The sequence below is a fragment of the Phalaenopsis equestris genome, unplaced genomic scaffold (assembly GCF_001263595.1).
Source record: "Phalaenopsis equestris unplaced genomic scaffold, ASM126359v1 Scaffold000834, whole genome shotgun sequence".
Taxonomy (NCBI): Eukaryota; Viridiplantae; Streptophyta; class Magnoliopsida; order Asparagales; family Orchidaceae; genus Phalaenopsis; species Phalaenopsis equestris.
The window spans coordinates 401,824-424,431 of NW_018165274.1; the positions used below are offsets into that span (position 1 = coordinate 401,824).

Sequence of the window (22,608 nt, forward strand, 5' to 3'; positions counted from 1 at the left end):
ATAGGTAGATGATTTCTCTCAATTTCAATGATTTGAGAGGTAAGAAATCTCTCCCCCACCCTAAATTTAAGACTTACCACAATAATCTCATATATAAGACCAAACCTTAAACATAATGAGTCGATTTAGACCCAACAATAATAATAATAATAATAAAAGACAAAATTGCTCCTAGGCGTATAAAAGACAAAATTGCCCCAAGGCGTATAAAAGATAAAATTTCACTTAGGCTAGGCACCAATGTAATATTAGTTTTCCCCCAAAAGATACTTTTCCTTAAGGTGGGAAAAATGAGTGTTCCTCCACCACAACTGTTCCTATTTCTTCATCTTCTACCTCCTTATTATGTATAATGAGAACTTGTAATTTTTTATACTTACAACGATGCATTGGGTTGACTTCGCATCATAGTGAAAATATAATCCCTTGGCTCGCTTCTCCAGATTCTTTGCATCTCTAAGGCGCTTGCATGTTGCTTTTAGTCGCGGTCCGTTATTCATGTCTCGTGCTGCCTACCTTGGAGTTCCATTATTTAAGTTTTTGGTATCATCGTGGTTATATAAATTTGGTAAGATGCTCCATATGGTTCTTGTCCACTACTATTTGGGCTAGCTCCATCGCCTTCTTCAATCTCTACGATCTCAATAGTTGGATGATGCCCTTATGTCGGGCTTTAAGCCCTTCATGAAATTTTTATCCAATCTTTCTTTAGAAATCTTCCTCAGTCATCCCGCCAATTGCTCGAATCTCTTCCTATATTTCATAATAGTCTCCTCCTGATTCAAGGCATAAAATTGCTTCTGTAGTTCTCTTTCCCAATGACCTCGAAGCGTTCCAACAAACAATCTTTAAATTTCTCCCACTAATGGATCGGATATCTAGCCTCCTTCCACTAAAATTAGCCTAGGGCTTCCCCCCTCCAAACATAATCTTGTCGTCACGAGTTTCTCCTTCACAATTAGCCCATTCATTGCAAAGTATCGCTCTACTCGGTACACACACCCATGTGCGTCTTACCCATCGAAGATCGGCATTTTCAGCTTTCTAACCCTAGCATTCCCACCCCAACTTTCTCTCCTTTAGCTATTTTTCTCCAAATATCGAGGGTAAAAGTACCTTCTTCAATCATAGTCATAGCTCCTTCTGACTTCTCTTCTTTCTTCTTCGTGCTCATTCATACCTCTTGCATAATCCCGTCTTTATGTTTCGGCCCGATCGCCTCAATCAGAAATCGCTAATGCAAGTACAATCGGAGCTCTGAGAAGAGGTTCTTGATGGTGGATATATTCATTCTCGTGTTTCTCTCGTTCAATCTCTTTTTCTTTTGATTTAGCTAATGAATCTTTGGTCAATCCTTGGTTAGGGTTTGCAAACTAAATTGTCGGCGAAGACTTAGATTGCATCTCAATAAGCTTTCTTATCATTTCTTTCAGGCTCTCAAATATGCTTCAAATCTATTTTCTATGGATAAAAACTTTCTTTCTATAGTGTAGAACCTTTACTCCTTCCCATATTTGATTCGACGCATCCCTTCCTCTAATTTATTCTCCAAATCATCTACTTTCTTTTTTGCTAACTCATATAGAAAAACTTTCTATCTCAAAGGCAATTTTTTATACCCTGAATCCCTGTCGTCTCTTCTCAGCTAGCTCCTATTGTAAATGTACCTCAAGTTGGTGTTCCCGGTAGGGCTGTCAAAACGGCTCGTTGTTCGTGAATAACTCGTATTCGGCTCGTTAAGAAGCTCGTGCTCGACTCGTTCGCTAAGTTAACGAACCGAACACGAACAAAGATTTGTTCGTTCGTGTCTGGCTCGAAATACTCCACATCAATTATATATGTTTATATTGATGAGTACTATTTTTAAAAAATTTAATTGACTACAAGGTTACAATGATTTCTAATCCATCAATATTATTAATTAAGAAAATAGAATAAAAATTATTAAATTAGATTGAAATGATGTTTTAATATAAAAAATTAATTTTTAAATCTTTTCCCAACCCTTAACATCTTATGGCTACGTGATTAGGGTCGTCAAAATGACTCTTTGTTCGTGAACTCGTGTTCGGCTTGCTAAGCAAACGAGCCCAACACGAACATACTTTTTGAGCTCGAAATATAAACGAGCCGAACACAAGCTGAGGCTGGGCTCGCTCGTGCTCGGCTCGTTTACACCCCTTGTTCCCGGATCACGTCAATCCCGTCGGCGTTTCCCAGATAGCACCTATTGCGACTGCATCACAAGATTTGGTTATATGAAGGCTTCCCAACTAGTTAAATCCCAGCTAGTTGAAGTGCAAATGTAGCACTTAATTAGGGCATTGTAGCCGCAATCTCGTTGACAATTCTTTGCTCAGCTCTTTTTGAGATTGACGTGATCCTAAAAGATGGGAGCTTCAGGTATCTATTCGTAGCGATTCACTATAGCCTGAAAGATGGCAGCTTCGGGTCTTTATTTGTCGCGATCGCCCGTATGTTTAGTCTCTGTTTACAGCAATCCACCACGACCTTCTCAGCAGCTCTAATTGGATGTATTGTGATATGGTGTCAAGCACAATCCTGCATTGCGTCCCTGTTAACTCCAACCGCAGTTGTTTTGTGATGCAACAATGACCTGCACGCCGCGATCACTTCTCAAATCGTCATTGTGCGCGGGATAGAGCATGTATGTTGCAATCCTCTTCTGATACCGATCCTACATCAAATTTTCACAAAATTTAGAGCAAGACAAATTATTTTCTTCAAAATCCAAAACACTAAATACAAATACAAAAATAAACACCTACAACTAGAGAGATAAGCGATCTCTCCCAATTCCTACAATCGGAGAGGCAAGAAATCTCTCCCCAACCCTAAACCTCAGACTCACGACAATAATCTAATGCAAAAACCTGACCCTAAACATAAGCAGCCTATTATACCCAACAACAATAATAATAAAAGTCTAAATTGCCTTTAGGCATTTAAAAAACAAATTTTCCCTTAGGCTAGACGCCAACGTGACAAATTTCTATATTTTTACTTCAGTTTAAATTATTTTAACCAATTTATCCTTAGTTATGAGGGATCATTTTTCTATATAAATGTTGAGATAATTCATGATAAAATTCCTATCGTTTTAATTCATTTTGTCCATTTAATTAGTTATGCTTTTCCAATTTATAGTAAATTATTTTATTTGGCAAAGTTTTCTCCAATTTTGTTCTCGGAAAGCTTATTTGATAATTTATGTGACTTTTGCAGGGTTAACAATCAAAGTAGTTTTGAGGATATTGTTGATGCTTATCTTGCTTTTTTGCAGGTGAGAAATTAACTATTAACATTTGATCTTTCTTTTGAAAGTCCCATATCGTGCAGTTATATTGTTTAATATGTTTTATCTCTTTGTCATCATTAGCATTATCTGAACCATATGGGTTTCACTTTACGATTTTTATTCTTTATTGGTTTAGATTAATTTCAGGATAAAATTTTAATTGTAATTATATTCTTATTGTTTATTGGTTTCGATTAAGGATGAAATATCATTTCTAATTATTATAATCTTTTCACATGATTTTTATTTATGTGACATTTTATTTTTTCTTCTTTTTTCCTTTCTTATTATTTAATGATAATTTTATCTTTCTTTTAGATGCATTATTGACTTCCTAGTACATGCCCAATCAATCAGATCAAGTTTCATTTTACTTTATTATTTGAAATATACTTTTCAGTCTTTATTTAATCAAGATCTTTATATCAATTAGCTTAGCTATGTTAAATTTCGTATTTCATAATATAATTAATGCTATGAATATATTTTACCCTAAAAGCAAAATGCATAAATATTTAGGGAGCCATCTTATGGATTGCAGAGAGATCATGAATGAGAAAGGTTAACTCTACGAAAACCCAGACTCAACATGCTATTGTATAGGGTTATTTTAGGTGGATATAAAATAATAAAATAATTTTATGAAGAAATTTAAAAGGCATGACAAATGTAAGCAAGTTCACTGTTTAAATGATTTGTTTCAAATTTTGCATTAACATATAGCTACTTCTGAAATCCAAGAAGTTTTGTTAGGGCTAGATGTCACTTGAACTAACGTCTAAGTGAGACTTTTATAATGCAAATGTTCTTTCAGTTGGACCGTTGAATGGAATGTGCAGCACATATCCTTGAATTTTTATAGCGCTGAAGTGACCATCTCCTTGTATAAATGTTGTGATGCTATGACTTAGTGCCATAATGGACTGCATGAAAGTCCCAAATTACGGTTATTTCATTTATCATTAGCATTATCTGAACTATTTGGGTTTCACTTTATGATTTTTAATCCTTATATGTTTCAATTAAGTTTATGATGAAACTTTGATTCTAATTATTACTAAATTTTTGCATAATTTTTATTTATGTGACATTTGATTTGTTTTTTATTTTCCTTATTATTTAATTATGTTTAATCTTTCTCAAGGATTTATTATTTGCTCCCTAGTATCGTCAAATCTAGTTTAATTTTAGTTTATTGTTTAAATATACTTTTCTTCAGTATTTATTTAATTAAGTTTTCGTATCAATTAGCTTAACTATTTTACATTTCATGTTTCATATTACTTAATACAGTGAATGCATGTTACAATAAAAGAAAAATGCCCAAATATTTCTATTGTAAGAAGCCATCATGCATGATACAGAGAGGTCATGAATACAATAATAACAACAACAACAAGCCAAAATGATTTTTTTTCTATCGTGTCCTATTGTTATATTTTCATTTAATTCTAAAAAATTAAGATCATTTTTTATACAACATGACTGAGTGTTTTTAGGTCTACCTCTACATTTCTTAATATAAGCCAATTCTAAACCATCTACTCTTCTAACTTGGCCATCAGATGGTCAACGTTGAATGTGACCAACACATCTAAGGCGGCTCTTTCCAATCTTGTCTACCACTGGAGCTACTTCAACTCTTTCAAAGATATATTCAGTTCACATTTTAACTTAATTTTATGCTTCTTATTTACAGACCAACTTTTGGCGCCGTAAAGCATTGCAGGTCTTACTTCCATGTTATTAAATTTTCTTTAAATCTAAATAATATTTTTTTATCACACAATAGGCCTAATGCATTCCTCCGTTTCAGCCATCCAACTTGAATTGTACTAATAACATCCCTATCTATAACAAGATTAATTCTATAGTAAACCAGACTCAATGCTACTGAATGGGGATACAAAACATTCAAATTAATTTAAAAAGTAATTTAGAAGGCGTGATAAGTGTTAGCAAGTTTACTTTTTAAAGGATTTGTTTCAAATTTTGCTTTAATGTATAGCTAGTTCTCAAATTCAAATAGTTATGTTAAGACAAGATATCATTGAACTGACATCTATAAGAGACTTTTGTGATGCAAATGTTGTACTACAAAATTGTACTACTTATGGAATTTGCATACCCTTGAAGTGACCATCTCCTTGTATAAGCATTTGTGATACCGTGGCCTAGTGCCATAATTCGCTACGTGAAAGTCCCACATGAAGTGGTTATTTCATTTAATATGTTTTATTTCTTGGGTTTCATTTTATGAATTTTTGTTCTTTATTGGTTTCGGTTGAGTTTAGGATGAAAAATTAATTCTAATTATATCAACTTTTTCGCACAACTTTTATTTATTTGACTATTTATTTGTTTTTTATTTTTCTTTCAAATTCTTTAATAATAAGTTTTTCTCGTAGGCATTATTGGCTCCCTAATAAATGCCCAATCCAACAAATCTGGTTTTATTTTAATCTATTATTTAAAGATTCTTTTTCATTATTTTTTTAATCAAGATATTTATATCAATTTGCTTAGCTATTTTACAGTTCATGTTTCGTATTAATTATTCCTATAATTGCATTTTGCAATGAAAGCAAAATGAAAAAATATTTCGATTATAAAAAGCCATCATACAAAATACATAGATATTATGAATAATGAAGGTTAATTCTAAGGGTCTGTTTGGGGCAGCTGTTGATTATTTATAATCTGCTGATAAGCAGATTATTCTGATAATTTGATAATCTGCAGATTATCAGAATAAGCTGGCTTGCTGTTCAGCTTATTCAGAATAGCTTTTCAGAATAGCTTACTGGGAGCTTTTGTTGGATAGATGACCATTCTGTCTCTGTTTGGTTAAGCTGTTTGCAATTGATTTAAAATGGAAGAGAAGAATATAAGGGTCTGTTTGGGACAGCTGTTGATTATTTATAATCTGCTGATAAACAGATTATTCAGAATAAGCTGGCTTGCTGTTTGAGGAAACGTAGGGTGCGTTTGGGGTCGCTTGTGTGTTTCTGGATAAGCTGCTTATTCTGAAACGCGGCCCGCGAGCGGGCCGCGGGGTTTGACCCTCGGCCTGTGTTTAGTGTAAAAACCCAAACACAGTTTTTGATAAGCTGGCGAAACGTGCGAATTAAACTGTACGGCGACCCACACTTATAAGCTGCCCCAAACGGGCCCTTATTCAGAACAATTTACTGGCAGCTATTGGATAAATGATCATTATGTCTTTGTTTGATAAAGATGTTTTGCAACAGAACTGTATGGGGAAACTAAAATAAAGAGAAATACAATTACAAGTGAAATTGTTTGCAACTAAACGAACATAAGCAAGGAAGTATATAATACAAAGTTATGGTATCATCACATATCAGTTCAACAAGATGACGTACAGTGCTCACACTCTCATGAGTATCAGAACAAATAAAAAGAATAAATACAAGTACAGCTACAATGAGATATATTAAAATATTCAATTTCAAACTCCGACTATGTTCGTCCTCAGCCGCACTATCAACATGGAAAATCATCGGATTCCCATCACTGCTGGCAGTTTAATATGTTGGATTGTAGGTCCATCGGAAGAAACCGCAACGAGCTGAAACACCCTTGCGACAACCATAGAACTGTCTCCCAATGTTGTGAAGCTTACGTGACGTGAGTAATGGAGTCGGTTGTTCGCAGTAACACAAAACAACGACGACATTAGTAGTGGAGCCTGTTTGGGGCAGCTTATATGGTGTGGCGGCGTTATGAAAACGCCGCCTTCCCATTTGAATATCGCGATCGATGTAAATTTTTGGTGTTGCGGCGTTTTATTATCGCGATTTACTTCATCGCTTCACAAGTTGGATTCCTCCCGCGTCCCGCGTATGAAATTTGCGATTAGGGAAGGAATTCCTGTGGTGCCCCTTTGGAGATCTCGCTTGCCCTTGCCCTTGGAGAATCGCAGATCTCCTCTGCTCCTTCGCCTCGCTTCGCATATCTCCCTCAGCTGGCCCTTTCCAGGAGAATCGATCTCCTCTGCTCGCGCTTTCCAGGAGATCGTCGCTCAGGAGAATCGCCGATCTCCCTCGCCTCTCTCTCGCCTCGCAGATCTCCCTCGGCTCGCTGATCCTCCTATGCTCCTTTGCTTTGATTGAGATTGGTGCAAAGTATACCTGATATCCCTCTCCTTCCTTCCTGCGAGCCCTAACATTTTCGATTTTCCTTTCTGATTCATAACATATGTTTTCCCCTGCAATCCTTGGAAAGTTCTCTTTTCTGTTGGTTTTTTGTGAGTTGGAGATGCAAGCAATATATATTTTTTAACTTTTGGTGTGATATATGAATGAATGGTTTTTGGGTATATCCTAGTTTGGTTTGGATTTGTGGCTTGAGGGGGGTTACTCCGATTTTTCTGCATCTTTATTTCGGAGGTGGAGTTCCAAGCAAGCTAATTTCTATCATTTGTGCTGATTTTTTTGGGAGGTGGAGATGGAAGTAATACAATTTTTTTAATTTTTGTTGCGATATATGAGGGTTCTTGGGATCTGTGGCATGAGGGTTCCGCTTCTAGCAGCTGTGCCTAAATTTATGAAATTGTTTTCATTAGTTTGCACAGGAATGTTTACATTATGGAGGTTCAAGCACGATATTTGCTTTATCAATGTTCGAACATTAACAGGGAAAATTCATTGCATGAAACTTATGAGTTTCTATGTCTATATTGATGAGATTTTGTAGTATGCTGGTGAATTGTATTCATTGGTTATTTTCGAGTATAACGCACTGGTAAAAGAGCACTTTCATGCTGCAGTTGTACCTGTCTCACTGTTTTTTGTTAAGGTTCTCGTTCCATTGTTTTAAATTGATGATGGTTGTGGAAGTAAATTAATGATTGCCGTAGAAGTAATGTGGAAGAAGTTGGTATCATGCTTATAAATTTGATTTGTTTCTTTATCTCATAATTTAATACAATTTTCTCCTATAGTTTGTATGCGGAGAAATTTGCATCATGTTTATAAATTTTTTTGTTGACTTACATTATTTACTTGGTACTTATATTTTAAGTTCTTTATAATGCCAACATGTTCGAGGCGAATGAAGGGGTCCGTCTGCTATATGTGATAAAGAAGTAACAAATATTTTTTGCGATCTATTTATTAAAGAAATAAAACTTAGAAATAGGCCAACAACGTATTTTAATAAGGAAGATTGACAAAATATTGCGAAGTGGTTTAAAGAATTGACTAGCAGGGATTACGACAGAAAAAAAAATCAAAAACAAATGAGACCAATTGAATAAGGAATGAAAAATTTGGAAGGAGCTCAAACGTGGATATACCGGTTTGGGTTGAGATCTCATTAAACGGACAATCGATGCACTGGAGGAATGGTTGGCTGAGAATTTGGAGGTAATAAACTCACTTTCATACTTTTATTTTGATTTACATTAATTTTTTTAATAAACCCACTTAACCCCCTCCTCCGTTACGGTGTCACAGACAATGCCAAATCGTTAAAGGCGTACAACCACTTGTTAGCTTGGCATACATACATTTGTTCGTTTGACGACTCAAATAGTTAAACCAGATGATCTATCATTTGCTAGTACTCTAGGGGAAATTGCCAACGATTCCCGTTACACGCCTTATTTGAAGGTAACTATTGGTTTATTTATGTTACTTCCAAATTTATGTTTTTTTCTAATGTTGTAAAACAAAACTGCATATGTGCAATTGACAGTACTCACGTCGATGCCCGACTACCTAGTCGGGACAAGGTAACGTACATTTGTCGTAGTGGTTCAACTACTCAAAATGTTTTGGCGGTATGTGGCTTCAACATTTGTTTCACTTTTGTCATGGCGGGCTGAGAAGAGAGTGCACATGACAGTCGGATTCTCTCCTATGCAATGAGGAATAGATCGCAAGGTTTTCCTCATCCGCCTTCAGGTATGTTTTGATTTATAAAAGTACAAGTTATAGGTATTTATTGCAAATAATAATATCTTCCATAATAAGAAAATACTATTTGGTTGATGTTGGAACTATCTGAAGTACATCCATACACTAGATACTATATTCCTGATTTTGAGCAAGCGTCACCATCCGTGACAGGAAAAAAATGTTTAACAAACATCACTCCTCTTTACGCGGGGTAATTGAAAGAACGTTTGGGGTTTGAAAGAAGAAATGAGTCTTCTTACATGATATGTCGTCGTGTCTATTTCAAAATCATGTGCATATTGTGGTCGCAACAATGACACTTCATAACTTCATCCGACGACATCCTTCACGTTCAGGTACAAACTTTACTATGGCTGGTAACAATGAACTGAATGTTTTTGAAGAACCATCAGCATTTGTGGTTGGGCCTCAGTCCATGAGGATTAGATTGACTCTAGCGAATCTGGGGTTCATGACGCTGAGGGTGTGGCTGATATGACTGCTTTGAGGAAGTCAATCGCAGATGCTATCTGTGGAAGCTGATCCGCCAAGTCTTTTATTTTCATCTGCACGTCTTTTTTTGTTTGTTTTTTCAGAACCTGACAATTAATTTTTTTTGTTTTTTTAAATACTCACGAGAGTGTGAGCACTGTATATTATCTTTTGAACTAATATGTGATGATTTCTGGGTTTTGTATTATATACTTCTGTTCTCATTTTAGTTCTGTTGCAAACAGCTTTAACCGAACAAGGGCAGAATGGTCATTTATCCAACAACAACTCCCAGTAAACTATTTTGAATAAGTTGCCTCAAACAACAAGCCAGCTTATTCTGATAATCTATTTTGAATAAGTTGTCTCAAACAACAAGCCAGCTTATTCTGATAATCTTCGGATTATCAGATTATCATAGTAATCTGCTTATCAGCAGATTATAAATAATCAACAGCTGCCCCAAACAGACCCTTATTTGATGCAAATGTTGTACTTTTGAATAAAATGTACACCACCCATCATTGAATTTTTATACCCCGAGTGCCCATCTCGTGCTACTGAATTTTTTCTAGAATTGTTTTTCCAACTTTGAAACTATCTCTTCCATGGATTAAAAAATTCTTGGAGCATGGCTCAAGTCACACATCAAACTGCTGCTTTCTAAAAAAGCTTCGAACCTTAAGCCAAGGGCTCTAATGAGACTTACACCTTCTTCATCTAAGGCTTACGCTTCCAGGCTTTATGCTCGAACTAGCTGAGGCAATGTCTATCAAAAATACATCATGTTATGAAATTATACTACTCTATGCTATATTAAAATAATCTTAATCTTGAATATTCACGAAGGGACGTTAGGCTCAACCACATTACATTCTTCTCATCTTTTTTTGTTTGTGTAAGATCAGCAAGAGCAACCGTAGTTGTAGCCATAATTTTCATCTCAATTATGTGAGCATAGTTGCAGGACCAGACTCAACCGCAACACTCAGCTTTTGTATTGATCCTGCGAGAGCAGTTGCGAGGGCAATAGAGGGATGGATTGCATCAATCCGCACTTGTAGATCTCACATCCCAACCTAGAGTAGAAAAGTTATTTTCATCCCAATTGTGTGAGAGCAAAAGATGGCAAAAGTTTATTTCTTGACTCCGAGAGAAAGTTTAATGTCCCGTCACCATTCACGCCGTTTTCAGCTGCCATCTATCCTTGCCACTCACCTAATCAATCCTATAAATTTTCCAACACCGTTTGTGCTTTATCAAACTGCCTAGGAACCATATAACAGTGTCACTTATGCATTGCCTCACTAAAGCAAACCATTTCAGTCATTGATTCTACTTGTTAAAACCCTAATTTCTTTATGATTCGCTAAAATATGATGCTTCTTTGCAAGCAAAGGAATTACTTAGACATTCTTTGAATATGAACCCTACTACAAAGATTTTTCTCCATTTCTTATGATTTTGACTCTTATAACAACCAACAATCTACATAAACCTTAAGGATGTCATATTTCTCAAATGGAAAAAAAAATTTGCACTCTTTCACTTAAAACACCCAAAGGTAGAGATTTACCCTCAAATTAGGTACATATCTTCTACCTGACATAAGCAATTGGAGTGGCTTTTGTCATGAACAATGGTTCTAATTTGAGCCTTAAATATTTGTCATTGGATTCTAAGCTCCCTCAAAACCTTGTCCACCAAACATCATTGGATAATCATAAGCGCTTTTTCATCAGCCTTTATCTTTTATTTCACTAATATTTACTTAAATTTTCAAACACTCTCAGAGTATTTTCATAAATCTTATTGGACAAAATACGATGCATCTTGGTTTTAGAAGTCCTTCTTTTGAACCATTAAAATTTTCAATCTTAAACTTCACTGCCATTATTTAAAGATACTTTATGATATTAACCTTGTAATGAGACTGTTGAATAGTTTAAACCAAAAGTGCCTCCAGGATCAATTTCGATGTGTCACTAAAAAGAAGGAAAGCAAAAAGGGAATCATTAGGCAAGACAACAAAATTTATGCTATTTGGGTTCAACATGTTATGATCACGTGCACAAAATTAAGAGCACACCTTGCCACTTCATAAATCCCAACAACACCTGTGCTTAAATAAAGAAGGAAATCCCAAAATCTCACAAAATTATCTCATAGTGACATGTTCTACTCCAGTTGCTCGTCTTCCTTCAAATCAACTCTGAGAATCGATGCATTGAAGTTGTGAATTCCACCATTACACATCTTGGGCAGTCTGAAGCAAAAATTAAGGGCTGCATACTTTAGTCCCCAATTCCAAATTGTTTGGGATTCCTTTTTGGTGGCTTTGCATGTTACCTGAGAAGTGCAAGTCCCAATGACAACAAGAGCTACTTGCCAAGTTGAAAAGAAAAGTAATATCCATCTTCTTCTTTCAAAATTGAGTCAAATATAACGTATTGTGAGTTATTGCTATCTGCTCCGATTTCTTTTTTTAATGACGATGGTGTCAAATTTAATTGGATTGACGCAGGTTCTTTTACATCCATCTCTAGCTGTCATCTTCAGTCATTGTTACTAGTTTTTTTTAAATTTAAATAATATTTATTTATTTATTTTTGTTTATATTCGAACCTTGAAGTCAATTGACTTCCTTACTTTACCAATTGCCAAATGATATTTAAACAAATGAAGACAAATATAAGATGCTGAAATTCTCATGTTATAATTTCAGAAATCCTGGCATGCTACGGAAGAGTGATTCTGATTTCTCTGTTTTGCTATTAGAATTAAAGCCTTCATTATGGCCAATACGTGATCGGTTTCTTTATTATATTAGTCGTGGTATTGCCTTTATGTCAGATTGTTACTTTTGTCTGCAATAACGGGAAATCTGTTTAATGACATGTCGTGGTTATCATGTTTTTTATTCTTTAGATTTTTCGTTTGACCATTATAGCTGCTGAACGAGTAAATTTTTCTTTTATAGGCAATTTTACCCTCGAGTGGTTCTTTTTTGTTACTGTATGATGCAGCTCTGGCCACTGTGTATTGAAAATTTCTGGGGCATTTACAGACATACCACACAATTCTTATAAATTTACAAATCTAACACTTCAACATTCATATTTTACATGCATACCACTCAAATTTTTAACATCACATCAAATATAATATCATCAGTGTCTTTTTAAGAGTGACATACACCTTTTCATGCATAGTTTTATGACACCCAAGTGTTACAAGTGCCTATATTAAACAATTGGTATTAGATATGTAAATACATAAGTTTGTGTTATATATGTAAATTTCCCCAACTGTTTATTACCATGCTTGTTGTTTTCTGATTTTTTTTTTCTTTTTGCTGACAGACCATTATTTTCTGACCATGCTGGACCGGACTATTAGAATTTAATCAGCTGTTCTTTTTATTAGGTGACTGAGGTCAATCCTGCCATGGAGTCAGCATTAGCTATCTTGCAGAAATTTGCCTCTGATGTACGGAGTGGAAAAATTCCAAAAGAACAATTACATTTTGGTGCTCCTTGGAGACATCCACCTTCTACTGATGATCCTGTTGCTTCTTTGAAATGGGCCAAGATTCAACTAATGGATTTTGTTCAATCTCTGATCAATGCAGAGTTCGGGGTATGCATCTTCCCTGATAGTTTCTATTTAGATTTACGCAGATTGTGACTGATTACTAATAAAAACGAATAATTGCACTAGCTTTAGTTCTGTTTTCTGCAATCATGAAAATGATAAGATTACTTTCAACCAGCAAATAATGATTGATTGATAATTGATAAATTGGAGATTCATGGAGGAATTGTGGAGAAAGAAGATTGATTTTTTTTTCTTTTGGTAATCTATACATACATACCACTCAATTCTTATATATCTACATTTCTAACACCTAAACTTCAATCTTTACAGATATCATTTTACCTATGCATGACAAGGTGTATGCCACCTTTTAAAAGATAAAATAATGGTTTTTGATGGATATAAAAGTTTTGGGTGGTATAAATTTAAAAAGTAAAATTTATGTGTTGGATATGTAAATATATAGGAATTGGGTGGTATGTATGTAAATGACCTTTTTTTTCATTTCTGATAGCTCATTTAGATTGTGTAGGAGGTAGGTGGGATGCTAATCTTTCTTTTATAGTTAAGTTCGCTCAACTTGAGATCTCGCAGTTCTCATCTGACTTCAAATTTAATTTGTCGGCTAGATTATAATAATCATGTCAATTATTGAGCTTGTAACCTATTGGACAATGTGAAGGCGGCTCCAACAACTGTTCCAATTCGCTTAATAATAAAATAATCTCTCAACAAATTCCAAGCATTTGTCACACCTTTCTCTTTGATTGCAACTACTTGAAGTGTAGAAAAAAGTATGTAGATTATTTGTTATTATCTGTTATTATACGCTCACACTCTGCTAGAGTTTCACCATGGTTATCCTTGTTTATTACTTCACTACTTCTCTTCGTCGATCAAACTCCCTTGCCGTTGTCGTTGCTGTCGACGTGTGTCCTCGTCTGCTGCTCGTGCATCATCGGCTCGTCAATCGAGTCGCCTCTGCTCGTGCGTCGGCTGCGTCGGGCTCCGTTCCGCGCCTTCCAGTTGTCGCCTCTCGTCCTCGGGCTCGAGCTGAAATCGCAGGGGCTTCGCCGCTCCCGCTCGTTTCGGGTTTCCGCTCCTTCTAGTTTGTTGTGAGGTCGCAGGGGCTTCGTTTCCACTCCTTTTCCCTCTTATGGGTTTCTGCTCCTTCCAACTTATCCCTCGAGCTGAGATCGCAGGAGCTTCGCCACTCCCTGTTTCAGGTTTCCGCTCCGTCCAATTTTTTCTCTGCTCTGCTACGCCGCACCTTCATCTATTGGGGATGGCTTCGGACAGATCTTATGTTGTTGCACTTGCGGGTGTCCACGCTTCAAATACACCTAAATCGTGCTCTCTCCTATCGACTGAGTTTGGTCAGAAAATTTCTTTATTGTCATCCCAAAATGGAGCTGATTCGTAAGGAATTTGAGCTTATGCGCCTTTTTTGGGAGTGAAAAATTGGACTATTAGATGGAAGACACATGCTTATACGACTAAATAATGAAGACGATTACACACGCTTATTTGCTAGAAGGATAATTTGGATTGATAACAGAGCAATGAAGATTCTAAAATAGTTTATGGATTTTGACCTGTAGACAGAACCACCAATTATTCCGATTTGGATTCGCCTTCATGGTCTAAAATTTCATTATTTTACTCAAAAAATGTTGTTCTCTATTGCCTCAGTTTATGGTAAGCCACTCAAAACAGAAATTCCTACTTTTAATCTTTCTCGTCCATCTGAAGTCAAAGTACTTATTGAAAGAGACATCACTTCACCCGCATCTGAGGAAATCTGATTGGGCACACAACAACATGGATATTGGCAGAATGTAGAGATTGAACATTTTCCGTCGGTTTTTTCCTTTGTATTGTTCAAACTGTCGAATGTTTGACCACTCCAATTCTCAATGCCACCATCTACACCCCCAACTCAGACCAAAAAAGCACAGTGCTCCGCCTGACAGCGATTTCATCTCCTTCTGATCACTCCAAGTTATTGACACTATTGATCATGAAAAGGATACCCTGGAAGACGTCACTATTCTCGCAGGAAATATGACAATCATTCAGTCCCCATTTGTACCTCCCTTGTCTTTGGAACCTCCTATCGTGACGAAGAGGGTGATTTCTTCAGACTCCACCTGTTCTAGAACCTATCACCGATAATACAAGTGACAATACTTCTACTGCTTCACTACCGCTTCATCAAGCCGAGTAAGCTGTTAATGTTACTCAGGCTCATGGGGATCATGATGTGCAATAACCTACACCTGTCCGACTAAATTTGGAATCTACTGATCAGATGAGTCAATCATCGGATGAGGAATGCCAAGTCTACACATTCATGAGGAAGAAGAAAAATGGAGACCTACTTGAGCTCAGGATCTGATGGATGATACGTTGGTTACTACGGGCAATGGTACTCGCCTTAGCAATTTGTTAGCGGACTCACTTCCAAGGATTAGAGGCAGAGGGAGAACTAAAGTGGGACGTCCCTAGTACTTTTGCACCCTTTTGTGGCTTTTTAGTTTTTTACCTTTATGTATCTTTGTTTTATTTGGGTTTGGTCTGTGCTGTATTGTGTGAGTTAGATTTTCTTTTAGGTTCTCTTATACAACATTTCTGTATCTTTTCCATATTAATATATTCTTCATTGGGTTTTTTTCAAAATATATATATATATATTTAATTACACATCCCATAATTTTCCTTCATTGGGTTTTTTTCAAAAAAAATATATATATATTTAATTACACATCCCATAATTTTCATATTTAATTACACATCCCATAATTTTCATATTTAATTACACATCCCATAATATATTTATGATATTTAGGTCCTCTCATAATTTTCACTGGCTATCTCATACAACCTTTTTAAAGTGGGACGTCCCTAGTACTTTTACACATTTCCTTATGATTAGAGGATAAGAGGTGTATCAATAAGACACTTCAGAATTTATGCAGAAGATTTATGAAACAAATTAAAGCTAGCAGATAGTGGTAAGTTGTGCACACATAATTATACCGAAGTTAACCCAAACCACGATGCAAGACAAATTTTATTACTAAATTAGATAAAGATACTATGAAGACTCAAAAGAATGGAAAATAACCACACAAAGCAAAAATTCAGAAAGGATTGTAAACAAACGACACAACAATGAAGACATAAACAATCTTGACGAAGAGGAACTCCATTGTGCTGGTGAAGGTCGAAGATGTGTCAGGCAGCTGTAGAGGTGTCGAACTGTAGCTGAATGAAGTGGAGAAGTTGTCGATGGCTGGAATTTGGAGTGCATCTGACTGTGGCTTGTTGGGAAGCTGCAGGGAGGCGGTGCAGCGACTGGAGGAGGAAAAGGAGCAGCGGGTAGGATGGTCGAGAGGCAGCTGGAAGAGCTAGGAAGGGGCAAAAGTGGCTTCGGCCTGCAGGGAAGTTGTAGAAAGATGGTGGCGGCCGGTAGGAAGGTAGGGGAGGAGGTTTTGTGGTCTGCTGTAAGGCTGAGAAGTGGTGGATAGGAGCAAGGAGGGTAGACGGATAGATAAATATCTCGGTGTGGTCGAGCTATAGTCGGAGCACCACCCGAACCCGTGGAGATGATCACCAAGTCGGACGAGGGACAACTGAAGCACTTTCTTAACTTTGGACACAACCATCGAAGGAAAAATACCAAGGTCAAGTCGGACGAGGGACAACTGAAGCACTTTCTTGACTTTGGACACAACCATCGAAGGAAAAATACCAAGGCTAAAACCTGAAGATAGATATTAAAAATAAGACCCCTAGCTCCAAGCTTATCATCTCCTATTTATAAAGAGACTAGTCATATTTTAGGAAATATTTAAAACAAGGAGAATAAAATTAGATTTCAAATTTTAGAAAAGACTTTTAAAATAAGAAGGGAGAATAAAATTAGATCTCTGAATTTAGGAATGGATTTAAATTTGAAAGAGCCTAGGAAGGAAAGTAAGAAAAGAAGAAAAGAAGAGGAAAAGGGCTTCAGCCCCCCGCCCTTGAGGACCGGCCCACAAACCCCGCGCTAGTCTGTTGGGGTTGGGGGAGCTTCGACCTCGTTCGTCAAAGTTTCTGGTTCCTAATCTTTAATCCATTCTGGCAAGGCCTAGGTTTCAATGTCAATTGTACTGTCTCCCAAAGCACTTGCGAGCGTACATCCATCTCAGTTCAATTTCCTGGTACTAAATTTTTCGCATGGTGGTAGAGAATCGTTTGTCGCTAATACCGGTCCCACTATTTTGTTGGTATGGGCTCCTGTTTCCTGGAGCTCTAGCGAAGGAAGTAGAATGAGGTGTTTGTCGTGCTTGGTGAAGGAATACATGTTTCTGAATCCATCATGTTGAGTCTTCCAGTCAAATTGCCACGGTCTTCCTAGCAGAAGGTGGGAAACATCTATGGGGACCACATCACACGATACCTAGTCCTGCAGCTAACTCGCTATTGAAAATTCTACTAAGCATTGTCGGTTTAGTGAATATGGCTGGGAATGCCTCTGAGTTGTGAATCCCAGTTTCTCTAACATTTGCACGCTCTTGTTGCTATCCCCGTCGATGATAAGCCTGCATACATTTTTGTTCACTGTGCAACAAGTGTAGAAAAATGTTGTGGCGAAGCCACTGCAGATCTCTCCTGTCCTCAATCTATAGAATCCGTCAAATCACAAGTGTTTCTTCCTCATATAGTGGAATTTCATGCTCCTCATCTTGTTCCTCAGCTTCCTGCTCCTCCCTAACCTCTTCCAGGGCGCCCTACTCGATAAAAGTTACAACTCTGCTCATTGAGCAACTAGAGGCTTTGTGTCCAAATCTGTAGCATTTGAAGCATTTTCTGGCGGGCACAATAGTCGGCTCCTTCTCACTATGGGTGGTTTTTTTCATATTTGAATCAATTTTCTACGGTGTGCTCTTGCTAGTGTCTCTAACTATGGGTGGTTGTCTGGCTGGCGGTAGTTGTCGACTTTGCTGCTACTACATTTCCACTTTCAATGCTAGTGTCTAGACATCCCGCAGCGTCCAGTACGGCTGTAGCTGCACCACATATCTAATATTAGGTTTCAAGCCCCCAAGATATGTGACTATTGTATTTTTTTTCTGGCTCTGTCAAATCGCATTTCACCTGTAATTAGTCGATCTGAGTTGTGAACCCCTCTGCTGAAAAGTCTCTTTGTTGCAGATTGTGGAATTTCAAATTACTTCTCCTGGTGGTAACGAGAGGAAAGATATTTTTTCTGCATGATTTTCTTCATCTACTCTCACCTGATAATCTTTTTGCGGCCTTCTCACCTCCTTTGTCGTTGTACATTCTCCCATCATAAGGAGACACCTTTCTTTAATGTGATAGCAGCTAATTTGACTGCCTCTCTTCGGGTATCTCTTTGTATTCGAAGATCCACTCAACTGTTTGTTGTCATTCGATGAATTCATCTGTATCCATGCCTCATTCGAACTTTGGCAGAGTATCTTGATGTCGAAGTCTCTGTGTCCTCCAAATGATATCTTCTCGAAGGGAGATTAAAATATTCCTCTTTAGGTCTCCTCTGATATTGTATTCCGAAATGTTGTGGCCCGTTTTCGTCTTCACTGAAGGTCTCCCCCTGGAAGGGATTCATATCGTCAATTCTTTCTCCCCTTCGACTCTCTAGATCCCTATCGGAGGTAACCTTCTCTTGTGTTAACTCTTCGAGTTCTGCAAGTCTCTGTTGAAGATGGCGGAGTTCTCGTGATATCTCTTCTCGGCTAGGGTCAGACATATTTTTCCTTGGCAGCATGGTTGGCGGTTTGGAACCTGTGGAAGAAAAGAAAAGAAGGAAAAAAGGAAGAAAAGAAAAAATAAACGAAAGAAAGAAAAAAAACTTGTTGTGGTGGATTGGGTAAGGGATGGTGTTAGAAACCCTTGGATGGGATTAGGGCTGGTCTAGCTATGTTATATAACTGGAGTTAACTCAAACCACGATGCAAGACAACATATTTTATTACTTAATTACATGAGAGTATAATGAAGAGTCAAAAGAAGGGAAAATAACGACACAAAGCAAAAATGCAGAAATGATTGTAAACAAATGACACAACAACGAAGACATAAACAATCTTGATGAAAAGGAACTCCGGGGTGTTGGTGCAAGGCAAACGACTGCGGCGAAGGCCAGAGAAGTGTCAGGCCGCTGTAGAGGTGTCGAACTGCAGCTGGAGGAAGTGGAGAAGTCGTTGATGGCTGGAATCCGGAGTGCAGCTGGCTGCGTAAAAAAATTTTCCCATACATAGAAAAATTGGACTCACCTATTAAAAAAGGACAAGATAGACAAACACCCTCTTTGCCTCAGAGACTCCAAAAGCACAAAATAGACCAGCAGTTCCTAGAAATGTTCAAATAGCTTTCAATTTACATCCCTTTTGCTAATGCTTTAGAAAACAATACTTAGTTATACAAAATTCATGAAGCAAAAAAATGTGGTTTTGGGATTGTGGCCCTAACAAAATAATGCAATGTCATTATTTAGAGAAAACTTTCACAAAAACTTAAGGATCTAGGTAGTTCCATCATTCTTTGTGCTATGAGAGAAGTATTTTTTGGAAGGCTTTATGGTATTTAAGGGTCAGTATCAACCTTATGTCATTGTCTATCTTTAGAAATACTTGATTAAGAAAAGCCCAACCTACCACAATGACCAAGCAATTAGTTGACCATTCTCTTTCCTATCCTATAGGGTAATAGATGATGTTTTAGTTAACATTAATAAGTTTATCTTCCAAATAGATTTTATTATACTAGACATGAAGAAAGATATTGACATCCCAATCATACTATTTAGACATTTTCTTATCAATGAAATGACAAATATTAATTTACAAAAAGGGAAGCTAACTATGAGAGATTTAGATCAAGAAAATATTTTCAGGATTTGTAGTCTGACTCAATTTCCCACATATCCACCAACAGAGTGTTGTAGAACTGAGATTTAAAAGTTTTAGGAAATTCTGAATAAGGGCTTAGAGAAGAATTCACATAAAAATTTGATGACTTAGGAAATTCTTTAGGATAATAAAAAATTCGGGAGATTGATTAAGGGCTACTTAAATAAAATTAGATTTTGGAGGAAAAAAACTTAAGAATGATTTGATCATGTTAGGTCGAGGCTATAAAATCAAGCGCTACTTGGGAGACAACTTAAGTGTTATCTTGTGATTAGAATGTATATTTGTTTGTGTGTTATCTTTGAGTTTTGATCAAACTGGGAACATTAAACTAAGCGCTTATTATGAGGTAACTCGATGTATCTTAATTTCCTATTTTTTTGAGTGTGTATTTTTATACTTTTTAATTTATCTCTCCAGAGCTATCTACCATTCACTCATGATATCATGATTTTCTATCTTCTCTTACTTTGATTTCCTTGATACCTTTTTATGATATTTAATATGTATGTTTTTGTGTTTGTGTTATAATACGTGATGAACATGCTCGTCAGACTCTGAACCTTAACTGAGGTATATTTCATTTTTTTTAAATTAAAATGGTGGTATTTTTGATATGATATGAAAACTTTGGTGGTACAAATATAGACATTAAATTCTTGGTGTTAGATATGTAAATACATATGTATTGGTCGGTATTTATGTAATGGCCCCTTAAAATAAAGGGGGATGTACATATATACATAGCACATTTAAATCTTTATATTAACTTTAGGGTACTTTCATATTATCTAAAACCACATTAAACATACCACTTGCATTAACTTAATCTAAAGCAAAATTCACATTTTTTTTGGAGATACTTTGATGCAATTAAGCCATTAATGCATTGTAAATAAATATAAAGATTTATCTATTCAAAATTCTATCATATGAATGTGAATTATTGTAAAATCCATTAAATTTATTTTTGCAATTAAATCCAGCTTCTAACTCCCCAGTCCTCGTTAGAAGTGCATTTGACACATCTATTATAGGTTGGTTTACTCTATCAACAAAGGGATCCATCTTTCATACGCCCAATCACAGTTGGATTTCAAAGATGTATTGTGAGATGGTGAGTTTTTTTTTTTTCTTTGAATTTACATTTTAATTCATCTGTATTTACATATCTAACACCTAAACTATGACTTTTATATTCATTACACAAATATGTTTTATGTTTCAGGCATGTACAGGAAATAATGCAAATGAGCTTTCAAGATTACATCTCATTCATGTGGCAGCGTATTATACGAGGAAGGAGCTACCGGCATTTGATGCAAGAAGTTGGATATAAATAGGTTATATTCTTCATTTTATTATCATTTGTTATACCTTTTATTTGATCATATAGTCCTCAATATATCAATCCAACAAATTGGTATTTCATAACTAAGATAGCATGTATGTAAATCTTCCTAATTTTAATTTTATTATGGATAAGCATCTACCTAAATCCTAATTAAAATAGGTCTACATGAAGTTTTTAACATATTAGGTATATTTCATTGAGTGAATAGATAATCTACTAATGGGGTGGTCTTCTCCATACCACAAAGTTTTTATTTACTTTGGATATCAAACACCAAAATTTCTATATGTACAAACATGCCACTCAGGACTTCAAACATCATGTCAAAATAATCACTACTATTATTGTGTATGCACCGAAAGTGCAAGCACAAATCTCAAAGAGATCAAACTAGCAGGAACGATAGCAGCAAATGAGCATGATCTGAACTAATGACCGACAACTCGGTCGAGTTGACTGACATACAATGTTGGCAGATCCAATTGGAGGATTTCGCTTGTGATTCCCGTCATCTGAAGTCACTTATAGGGCTGGTCGGCCTACATGAATTGACCGATTGTTTCACCTCGACAGAGGCGACCGGCACTCGACTGACCAGTTCGGTCGATCGAACATAGCTCGTCGACCAACTGATAGTTGTTGCATTATGTTTAGATTGTAACACAACTTGACCATTACATTCACATTAATTGTATTAAGGTTGGTTTCCGTAATTGTTCCCTCATTTTCATAATTATACAAATGACTTATAAACAGGGAGTCAAAAGATGAATAAAAAGGTTTTTTTTTTTTGGTCTTCTCTACCATGAATTCTCTAACCGATTTGTTCTCTCTCTCATCCTTCTCTCAGCTCTAACTCTCGAGGCATGTATTTTCAAAAGAAATTTTAGACTCCAACAAAGTAATTTTTTATAAGTGAACTACATATTTTTATGCATAGGTTAGAGGTTATGAACAAAAATATTATATATATATATATATATA

At 36.3% G+C, this 22,608-nt stretch overlaps 1 protein-coding gene across 1 annotated transcript in view; it reads left to right on the forward strand.

Moving 5' to 3' along the window:
- Positions 1-22,091, forward strand: part of LOC110031493 — a 47,157-nt gene extending 25,066 nt beyond the window's left edge. Inside the window, exons 6-10 of the mRNA XM_020734714.1 lie at positions 3,247-3,304; positions 13,162-13,418; positions 19,001-19,013; positions 21,308-21,387; positions 21,499-22,091. Coding sequence (XP_020590373.1) covers positions 3,247-3,304; positions 13,162-13,418; positions 19,001-19,013; positions 21,308-21,387; positions 21,499-21,613 — 523 coding nt within the window. The 3' untranslated portion in view covers positions 21,614-22,091. The remainder of the gene's footprint in view (positions 1-3,246; positions 3,305-13,161; positions 13,419-19,000; positions 19,014-21,307; positions 21,388-21,498) is intronic.
- The last annotated feature ends 517 nt before the right edge of the window (positions 22,092-22,608 follow it).